General features: G+C 39.0%; 1 protein-coding gene across 3 annotated transcripts in view; it reads left to right on the forward strand.

The window, feature by feature from the left end:
- The window catches only part of PI4K2B (phosphatidylinositol 4-kinase type 2 beta), a 35,429-nt gene extending 25,287 nt beyond the window's left edge, over positions 1 to 10,142 (forward strand). For 2 of the 3 annotated variants that reach the window (XM_033213910.1, XM_033213911.1), the window contains exon 10: positions 7,965 to 10,142. In XM_033213910.1, coding sequence (XP_033069801.1) covers positions 7,965 to 8,138 — 174 coding nt within the window. In that variant the 3' untranslated portion in view covers positions 8,139 to 10,142. Of the gene's footprint in view, positions 1 to 1,310; positions 2,046 to 7,964 lie in introns of those variants that run through there. The other variant, XM_033213912.1, reaches the window with a different exon arrangement.
- The last annotated feature ends 1,104 nt before the right edge of the window (positions 10,143 to 11,246 follow it).

Genomic DNA, 11,246 nt, shown 5'->3' on the forward strand with positions numbered 1-11,246 from the left:
GCCTGTAATCCCAACACTTTGGGAGGCCAAGGCGGGTGGATCACCTGAGGTCAGGAGTTCAAGACCAGCCTGGCCAACATGGTGAAACCCCATCTCTACTAAAAATACAAAAAAAAATTAGCTGGGTGTGGTGACAGGCACCTGTAATCCCAGCTACTTGGGAGGCTACGGCAGGAGAATCACTTGAACTTGGGAGGCGGGGGTTGCAGTAGCTGAAATCATGCCACTGCACTCCAGCCTAAGCCACAAGAGTGAAACTCCATCTCAGAAAAAAAAAAAAGAAATGAAGTTGACTCAAATCATTTCTCCCCTCTATTATCTTATAAATTAGGTAGTTTTGACCTTGCTGTGTACTGTTTATTTAGCTCAGTGTTTCCCCTGCTGGGAATTGTTGGTCCCCGTTTTGATAGCTATTTTCTTGGGCATCACTACCTTTTCCCCCTCAGATCCACTCACTTAGACATTTCAGTACCAAGTTCTGTTGCCAATAGATTACTATTATTATTATTATTTTGCAGAATATGTTTGGCTTTTGCTAGAGCAGTCACTAAATAACCATGTCACCAAGATGGAGTGTCGATTGTAACATGAAAAAACTAATTGTAACTCAGTCCTCTCCCTGATCCCCTCTCCTCACTTTTGTGTGTGTGTGTGTGTGTGTGTGTGTGTGTGTGTTGAGAGACCTAGTCTTGCCCTGTTGCTCAGGCTGGAGTGCAATGGTGCGATCTCGGCTCACTTCAACCTCTGCCTCCCAGGTTCCAGGGATTATCCTGCCTCAGCCTCCCAAGTAGATGGGATTACAGGTGTGCACCACCCCGCCCGGCTAATGTTTTTATAGAGATGGGATTTCACCATGTTAGTCAGGCTGGTCTCAAACTCCTGACCTCATGATCCAGCCGCCTCAGCCTCCCAAAGTGCTGGAATTACAGGCGTGAGCCACCGTGCCCAGCCCCTCCTCACCTTTAGTTAAAGGTTAGAAGTACAAGGCAGTAAGTCTACTGATGTGGACCTGCAGGCTGGGCTCACTCTCAGATCACTTCTGCTTCTTGGACTCTGAATGGTATTTCTATTCCAAAAGGAAAGCTTGAAACAGAAATAAATTGTACTGTAAACATTCTCTTTTAGTGTCTTATAAATTAACATTCTCTTCCTAAAATATACATTTAATTTAAGGTAGCTGTTTGCCACAATACCTGTAGTAAACAAAGTGGGTCAAGTTTTTGCACTGATTATTATATTATACAACTTTAACAAGTATGTATAATTACATCAGAGAATCATTCATTCATTCACCAAGTATTTATTGACAGAACTAGTGCTGGCAACTAATCACGGGAGATAAAGCAGTAAGCAAAACCAAGTTTCTGCTGTCATGGAGTTTTGCTCTGCAGAGAAGGCCAGAGCTCAGTGAAAAGGGACAGGTGATTATCAGCTCATGTATCTCTCTGCTCTGTCACATTTATGCAGTGCTTAATGTAGTCGTGAGTTTCAAGTAGTTAAGTGAAGGCTCGAGAAATAGGATGGAGCCAGAGTATAGAAGGCCTTAAACACCAGAATGTAGATTCCACAAGGAAGGGATAGGAGCAGTTAGAAATTCCGTATTAAAGAAGGGCTGTTATGAGACAGAAGTTTTTGAAAAGGAGATCTTAATTCTGGGGTTCTATGAACTCCTTGAAACTATGTATAAAATGTTGTTAATATGTGCATTTTGGGTTGGGTGTGAGAGAAGATAGGATTTATATCTCAGCAAAAATATTTATATCCCTCAAAAAAGTTAAGGACTGCTGCAGAAGGCTGGGCTGGACAGTGGGGTACAGATTTGCTTAGTAGATAAGGAGACGACAGCCAAGTAGCCTCACTAAGAGGCTTTTTCTGGTAATTCAGGCATCAATGAAAGGATTTGGTGATCAATGATTATAATTATGTTGCAGAGTTTTGCCATCCCAAAACTTATTTGAGCTAAATTTTTAGGCATAGATAAGTATGCCTTGATTTGACCTTTTTGCTTGAAACAAATTGACTTGACATATCAATATGCTTCATCTTCTGGAACTTTCTTATCCCTAAAGGTTTATTTTTATTTTAGGAATCTGATTTAAAATAAAGAAGTAAATAAAAGCTGTAAATAATTAACACCCGAGGAATTTAAATAAAATAAAAAAAAATGCTTGTCTGGGTGTAGTGACTCATGCTTGTAATCCCAGCATTTTGAGAGGCAGAGGAGGGCAGATTGCTTGAGCTCAGAAGTTCAAGATCAGCCTGGGCAATGTGGGGAAACCGCATCTCTACAAAAAAATACAAAAATTAGCTGGGTGTGGTGGCATGTGTTTGTAGTTCCAGCTGCCAGGAGCCTGAGGCAGGAGGATCACTTGAGCCCCAGAGGTAGAGGAGATTGCAGTGAGCTGAGATTGCACCACTGCACTCCAACCTGGGCAGCAGAGCAAGACCTTGTCTCAAAAAAAAAGCCTGTCTAAGAAGCTGCGGGAGTGTACCAGTTCTGAGATCTGTTACAAAGATGTGTCCGTGGCTGTCTTCTATTTTAGTTACTTATATCCTATCTCATGCACAAAAGAAAATGGCATTATAAAAATGAATGTAATAAAATATGAAGATGACAGGGTCAATAACTTAGAGAAAGAAATAAAATGATGATACTTTGGTTATTACACGTTGTCATTTGATTTTGTTTTGTTTTTTAATTTTAATTTGATTTTGAACTTTCTGATAGCCAAAAAAGATAGTATGTCCTGACTATGTACATGATTGTGTAGTTCTCTGGTTTGGGCTGTTTTTTACTTATTTAAAAAGAAGTTGGTCTAAGGCCAGGTGTGGTGGCTCACGGCTGTAGTCCCAGCTGCTTGGGAGGCTGAGGCAGAAGGATTGTTTAAGCCTAAGAGTTTGAGACTGTAGTACACTGTAATGACACCTTTTTTTTTTTTTTTTTTTTTTTTTTGAGACGGAGTCTGGCTCTGCCGCCCAGGCTGGAGTGCAGTGGCCGGATCTCAGCTCACTGCAAGCTCCGCCTCCCGGGTTCACGCCATTCTCCTGCCTCAGCCTCCCGAGTAGCTAGGACTACAGGCGCCCGCCACCTCGCCCGGCTAATTTTTTTGTATTTTTTAGTAGAGACGGGGTTTCACCGTGTTAGCCAGGATGGTCTCGATCTCCTGACCTCGTGATCCGCCCGTCTCGGCCTCCCAAAGTGCTGGGATTACAGGCTTGAGCCACCGCGCCCGGCCAACACCTGTGCATAGCCACTGCACTGTAGCCTGGGCAACAGACCAAGACCTCATCTCTTTTTTTTTTTTTTTTTTTTTTTTAGACGGAGTCTCGCTCTGTCGCCCAGGCTGGAGTGCAGTGGCCGGACCTCAGCGCACTGCAAGCTCCGCCTCCCGGGTTTTACGCCATTCTCCTGCCTCAGCCTTCCGAGTGGCTGGGACTACGGGCGCCCGCCACCTTGCCCGGCTAGTTTTTTGTATTTTTTTAGTAGAGACGGGGTGTCACCGTGTTAGCCAGGATGGTCTCGATCTCCTGACCTCGTGATCCACCCGTCTCGGCCTCCCAAAGTGCTGGGATTACAGACTTGAGCCACCGCGCCCGGCCCCTGACCTCATCTCTTAAGGAAAAAAAAAAAATCTAAAAAAATCAGTATCGGGCCAGGTGTGTTGGCTCATGCCTGTAATCCCAGTTTGGGAGGCCAAGGTAGGTAGATTGCTTGAGCCCAGGAGTTCAAGGTTGTAATGAGCTGTGATCACACCACTACACTCCAGCCTGGGCAACAGAGTAAGACCTTGTCTCAAAAAAAAAAAAAAAAAAAATTAACCTGTATTCCAAACAACAGAATAATTCAGTGAATTCCTGGAGTCAAAATATTTGTGTTATTTCTGTCATTTATAAATATCATATAAATCCCTCTCCCTTCCAGTTTTACCTATTAACTTAATGATTTGTGCTTTCTACAGCCAAGTCTTTTGCCCTAGTTTGTAGTAAGCCGTGAGTTTTACACATATAATCAATGGCATGCTCTAATTCTTCACATAAAGATGTGGACTGAAACAATATGAAAGTTTTTTTTTTTTTTTTTTAAATTCAGAGCTGGTAGCAATGTTTATGAACGTTAAAGATAAACCATGTTTTGATTTTTATATTAAATAGCAATAGGTGATAATCAGGGTAGGTAAAATTCATCTTATATTCTAATTTGGAACACTGAAACTGAGACTATATTTACTTACAAGCAATGTGAAATATATTTTCCATGTGACCTGAAAAAATGCAGAAATAATAACTAAAACTTTTTCTGAAAACACAATGAACTTATATTCAGAGATTTATATACCAGAAATCATTTGCAGATTCAATAATAGTTGGTGTTAAAGAAAGTGAAACTAACCCTTTAGTTCCTTCTGGTGCTTGACCCCTTACTGGACACTTTAATGATGCTTATTATTGTTTATCCTCACAACACCTCCACAGAGTAATCTACATTTTAGGTGGAATGACTGTGGCTCAAAGGGCTTGAATAACATGTATCTGTGAAATAAGGGAGCCTGCCAGCCTGGCCAGTCGGCAGCATTTAGGCATTGCCTCTGCCCGGGGCCCTTATCATCTCTTCTCCGGATTTACTGACATTCTAAGTTGACCTTACCTCTTCTCCCGTTCCTCTTCCACACTGAAACAAGAACAATCTCTAAAAACAAATCTGAGCCTGTCTTCTGTTATTTAAAACTCCTATAATTTGTCCATGTATACAGGCTCAAGTCCAGGCTTTCAGCACAGTCGACAACACCCTTCACAGTCAGGCTCCAAACAGTGTGTCTACCTTTATCTCTTGCCATTTTGCCCCTCTCTCTGGCCTTGGCAAATCTGAACTGCTCTTCCTTCCCCTTTCCCAGTGGTGCCCTTGTGCATGCAATTCTCTCCCCTTGATGGCTTTCCCTCTTTATCTAGGAAACAGTTTTTCCTTCAGCCCCCATATCAGTCTTCCTAAACTCCTCCTGCCAACAGGGAGTTGTTCTGATTTTTGTAGCACTCCCTGGGAATATGCTGGTGTCACATTTTACTCAGAAATTTGATTTTAAATCATCATATGGGGTACATTGCTATAGAGAGATAGCTTAAAATCTACAATTAAGTAGAATATATGTGGTTTGATGTATATAGTGCAGTAATTCTCAGGCCCCTTGAAATTTAAAGACCAGCGAACTAATCTAAAGGAAAGCAAAGTTGATATGTAGAAGCCCACAAGTTTATGCCACCTGCCTGGACCACAACTGCCAAATCCCTATCAAGCTGTCATTATGGCATGGGTGGAGAAGTCTAGTGTCTCCCCTGGCCTGCAGAATTTGCTCCATTCTGTTTTTTTAAATAATCCTCTCTGATTTAAACAGAGAGTAATAGATTGGTTATTCTTTGAGAAATGAAAAATAGGTGGTATGTGGGGGAGGGGATCAGATTTTAAAGTCAGGGCAGAGGTCCTTTCCATCACACTATATTGCAATTACTTGTTCATGTGGCTGCTTCTAGAACTTGAGTTCTTTAAGGGCTTACATAGCTTTTCCCTTATTTGGTTGCCTCTTCTCCCCAACACAGTGAGTGCTCAGTAAGTGTTTCCTTAGTAAGTAAATGCAGGATTATTAAGTGTCTTCTGAATTCCCAGAGAAATATTAATAGGTTAACTTCAGAATTTAATAATTTATGCAATTTCTGTAACTATTTGAAAATTGATAATTTGTAGGGCAGTTTTTCGTTTTCCTGTACTTTTTTTTTTTTTTGGAGACAGAGTCTCCCTCTCACCCAGGCTGGAATGCAGTGGTGCAATCTCAGCTCACTGCAACCTCTGCCACCCGGGTTCAAGCGATCCTCATGCCCCAGCCTCCCTGATAGCTGGGATTAAAGGCATGTGCCACCACACCTGGCTAATTTTTATTTTTTGTATTTTTGTGTAGAGTTGGGGTTTCATCATGTTGGTCAGGCTGGTCTCAAACTCCTGGCCTCAAGTGATCCACCCACCTTGGCCACCCAAAGTGCTGGGATAACAGGCGTGAGCCACCACACCTGGCCAACGTTTCTGTTTTCCATATTCTCTGCAAAAGTCACATATTTTTCTTAGAGTCAGGAAATTATTAGCTGTTACTTAAATTGGCATATTTAGACTAACATTTTAAGAATAGAATTTTTAAAACCCAAAGAGGAAACTAATCAGAACATTTCCTTCCTTAACTGTACTGGTGCACACTTTTATATTCATGGTAGGAACAATGCTTATAATAAACTCAAATTTCATAAATTACTTTTTTCTTGTTACCCAAATGTAGTCAATTTAGAAAATTTTAAGGGAAGGCTGGGTGTGGTGGCTCATGACTATAATCCCAGCACTTTGGGAGGCTGAGGCGGGTGGATCTCTCGAGCCTAGGAGTTCAAGACCAGTCTGGGCAACAAAGCAAAACCCTGTCTCTACAAACAGTACAAAAATTAGCTGAGGTGGCGTGTGCCTGTAGTCCCAGCTATTCTGGAGTCAGGGGTGGGAGGATCGCTTGAGCCTGGGAGGCAGACGCTGCAGTGAACTGAGATTGCACACTGCACTCCAGCCTGGGTAACAAAGCAAGACCCTGTCTCAAAAAAAAAGAAAAAAAAGAAAAAGAAAATTTTAAGGGAAGAACTTAAAAGTGATCCTAAAACATAAATATAACCTATAACCCTGTAACACCTTACTAGTAAAGATCTAGTTTCCTGATATGTTAAATACTCCAAATATTTTACAAACTGAAACCATCTAGTTTGGCCAGCTATAGTGATTCACACCTGTAATCTCAGCACTTTAAGAGGCAAAGGTGGGAGGATTACATGAGCCCAGAGTTCAAGATCAGCCTTGGCAACATAGCAGGATCCCATCTCTACAATCATCAATCAAATCAAATCAATCAATCAATCAATAAACCATCTAGTTTATACTTAAAGTATTATGAAGTTTATTTATTAGTATGGGTTTATGTGAAAACATTTGTGCTTGTCACTATTGACTAGTCTTTACAAGAACCAGTGAAATGCATAGAATGTATATATTAGATATTTTCAAACACCTGAAGGAGAAATCTGTATTTCTAAAATATACAATAAAGGACATTTTTCCTAATATGCAGTGAAAAAAGAAAACGAATTGCTATAATTTTATTTTACATGAACAGAGAACAAAATAAGCTATAATCTATGTATTGTGTTTTATAACCTTATTTGCATGCTGAAGTATAAATTCTCAGAGTATCTTTGAACATGATATATAATTTACTTTCCCTAATTTTATTTTTCTTATTAAGAGTAAACCCTTAAATGTACCTTTATTTGAAATGGCTCCCTTCCCAATTTGTCTAACCTATTTGCCCTGCTTCATGCTTTCCCATAGCAATTTCACCTTCTAATACATGGCATAATTTACATATTCATGTTTATTGACTCCTCTCCCTGCTAAAGTGTAAGTTCTATGAAGGCAGTAATTTTGCTTGTTTTTTTTTAACTATTGTATGCCTAGCACTTAAAGCAGAACCTCGCACATAGTAGGCATGCAATAAATTTGTTGAATGAATGGATAAGGCAAGTATTTAGTTAAAACCAGACTGTTTAAACCAGTATTTGTTGAGGTTTTATGTTAAATTGAATATGTATGTAGACCTCTTCACTTACCGTTCTTTGATTCCGTTGCTTCTGGACTTAGGCAGGATATTCTAGAATATTTTTAAACTTACCATCTGGCAAAAGTTAATGCTAAGTGTGTGTGTGTGTGTGTGTGTGTGTGTGTAAACAGACACATTCATATAATACATATTTATAACAGGTACTCATCATCACAGTCTCTGTTGCTCATAAATGGATGAAATAAAAATTATAATGAAAAAATGGTTTAAAAAATGTCAGTGAAGTGAAGCTTTTTATCTTCTTTAAATTGGTAAAAATCTCTCTTCTTCCCACAGATCTTAAATCTTACTCAGGCATTGAGAGACGGGAAGAGTCCTTTCCAGCTAGTACAGATGCCTTGCGTGATTGTGGAACGCAGTCAAGGTGGAAGTCAGGGTCGGATTGTCCACCTGAGCAATTCCTTTACCCAAACTGTCAATTGCAGGAAGCCATTTTTTTCCTCCTGGTAGTAAATATAAGAGTAAGATAAACAAACTGTTTAGAATTATTGTGTTGTAAAAACATTGTAGTAATGTAAATCTGCTGTTAGGCGCTCCAGTTGCTAAAACCTCAAATAATTTAAGTCTTTAAAAGGTTATATTTTGAATGTAACCAAAAGTTTACAGTTTTTTCTCCAAATATTAAATTTCTATTTCAGGGAAGAAGTGCTATATCTCCAATATTGTATTTTTGTAGAAAATTTGTATTTTATGTTGTTGTTAGTTTAAAAGGTAATTTTACACATGCTGGAATGACTGTAATTACTCTAGAATTCCAAGTAGAATACAGTAACTTTTAATATTAGAAAAATGTTCATGTTAACTCTTCTTATATTACAAAAGGCCTTTGAGGATGCCTATGTCTGAAATTGCTCTTACAAACTTTAATAGTTAGCTAATAGAAAAACAGGTAAGAATAAAGCAACGTTGCCTTAATTTTAAAAGCTGCTATTTTAGAATTTGAATAAGTACTCCTAAAGTGACCATTATTAGGGACCAGAAAATTTTATCTTGGCTAAGTAATAGAGGACCATTTTGGTTTTTGTACTTGAGAATATTTTTGGTGAATTACTTTGTTGTAGTGAGGAAAAAATCTAAAGAAATCTCCCCTTTTTTAAAAAAAGTGGAAACACTTAATTGAGACTTGAGGGGAATAATAGAAAGTTAAGGTAGATCCCCAATATTTTGGAATACCAAAATTGCCTTAAAAATTCCCGTCTGTTTCTTACATGGGATCAAGTACTTGAAATTAGTACTTCAGAGTACTGGCGTTGTTCAATTTAGTACTTCAATTAGTATTAAACTTCACTAAAAAGGAAACCATACTCCAGATTGTATATTGGATTGCGTTTTGGGGTCCTAGGTCATACGTTCTTCAAAATTATTATTATTGTACTATTGTACTTGAAATTACAGATGTTATTATAATTACAGTCAACTGTAGACTATCAGGCCAAATTAAAGGGGAGCATGGCAGATAACCATAAAGTCATTTTTAGTTGATTTTGAAATGTATTTATGTACTTTATTTTGAATATCATCCATATGTCTGCCATTATTGGAATTTGTAACGTTGTTACTGCACTAAGTGATTTAAATTGAATTGATGAAGACCTGATTTTACAGAAGCAGAAGTTTCATTTTCTTGAGGCTTAAAACCAATATCACCACTCGGGCTTAACCGGGCAATTTGTGGTCTAGGCCTTTTGTTTTCTAAGCTTACTGTCTTGTGTTTGTTTATTTGCTTTTAATGAAGTATTTTGTGTGGAAGGTTAAATTAGGATGCAAAACAGTTCTGCCATTCCCACTTCCCTTACATCTTCCTTTTGCTCTTTGTGGATGAGATGAATGAGGATTCTGCTGCCCTGAGGGAGTTCATTGGAAACCTGCGTTTTCCTACCTCTTCCAACCCTCCATTAGCTCGATTTTGAGATAATGGAAAATTGACTGGAAATTCAAAACTCAAACTATTATCTTTGGATAAACACTGGTAATTAAAATGTGCCTTTTGAAGATGTTTTCTAAGAGAAAGGAAATACTTTGCAGTGATGTGGATACTCCTTTCATCAAACAGTTTTTTCAGTATTTTGAGAGTTGCCATATTAATTTTTATAATGGAAAACTTAATAAATTGCTACTGTTTTATATCATAAAATTAAAATACCATGGAAATATTTGCAAAAGATCTGACCATACCAGAAAAGTAAAGTTGAGATAGTTAAGCTATAACCACAAGTCAGAGTACATCGGTTGTATTTTGTAAACTTTCATGAACTGAATTCTTATTTAAATAGTATGGTTTTTTTTCAATGAGTATATTTATAGTGTCAAATGTGATAGACTAAAGGTAATAAAAATCATAAGATTATGTTCTTCTGTATGTATGTGTTTGGAATATTTAGAATGTTTGTGAACACATTTACTATAAATGATGCCAAACTGCCATTTTCTTCATATATTAAAGGTATAATTTAATTTTTGTCTTGTTTTGTTTTTTGAGATGGAGTCTCACTCTGTTGCCCAGACTGGAGTGCAGTGGCGCGATCTCAGCTCACCACAACCTTCACCTCCCGGGTTCAAGCGATTGTCCTGCCTCAGCTTCCCGAGTAGCTGGGACTACAGGTGTGCGCCCCTATGCCCGGCTAATTTTTGTATTTTTAGTAGAGATGGGGTTTCACTATGTGTTAACCAGGCCGGTCTTGAACTCCTGACCTCTAATGATCTGCCCACCTCGGTCTCCCAAAGTGGTGGGATTACAGGCGTGAGCCACCACACCTAGCCTAATTCTTTATAATTCCAAAAGATATTTAACTGAAACCTTTATAATTAAAGACATTTTAATTGTACTTAATTAAATATGCCAACACCTTATCACCCCCAAATTGGTCAGCAATTGAAGACTGTTTGTGGAGACATGGTTTTAGCATAGTTGAAGATAATTTGATTCACAAAACTTTTCCAAAATTTGAAATACTTTGGGCAGCCGAGGTGGGCGGATCACCTGAGGTCAGAAGTTCGAGACCAGCCTCACCAAGATGGTGAAACCCCATCTCTACTAAAAATACAAAAATGACTCCAGTGTGGTGACACACACCTGTGATCCCAGCTACTTGACAGGCTGAGGCACGAGAATTACTTGAACCCGGGAGGGAGGGCCAAGGTTGCAGTGAGCCGAGATCGCACCACTGCTTCCAGCCTAGGTGACAGAGTAGATTCTGTCTCAAACAAACAAACAACAACAACAACAACAAAAATTGAAGTACTGTATTATATGGAATTAAAACTTTTTTAAAAACGATGGCACCACGTTCTTTGATCAAATTACATCTTAAATCCTTGTACAGCTGTTTGAAGAGACAGGCAGCATCCTAGGTTTTATAGTCTGCCTTCTTTCACCAACTTGCTTGGGCAACTGTACAGAGTTATAGCAGAGATTCTTAGTGCTGTACTGTGTTTCCAAGTCTCTCATGCAATTAGTTTGGGACCTTGTGACTGAGTTCTGGCCAATGAGATGTGGAGACAAGTGATATATGCAGCTTCCAGGCCTGGCAGTAAGACTGTCATGATTGACCACTCTCT

Source organism: Trachypithecus francoisi, unplaced genomic scaffold (genome assembly GCF_009764315.1).
Source record: "Trachypithecus francoisi isolate TF-2019V2 unplaced genomic scaffold, Tfra_2.0 Lachesis_group1, whole genome shotgun sequence".
Classification (NCBI taxonomy): domain Eukaryota; kingdom Metazoa; phylum Chordata; class Mammalia; order Primates; family Cercopithecidae; genus Trachypithecus; species Trachypithecus francoisi.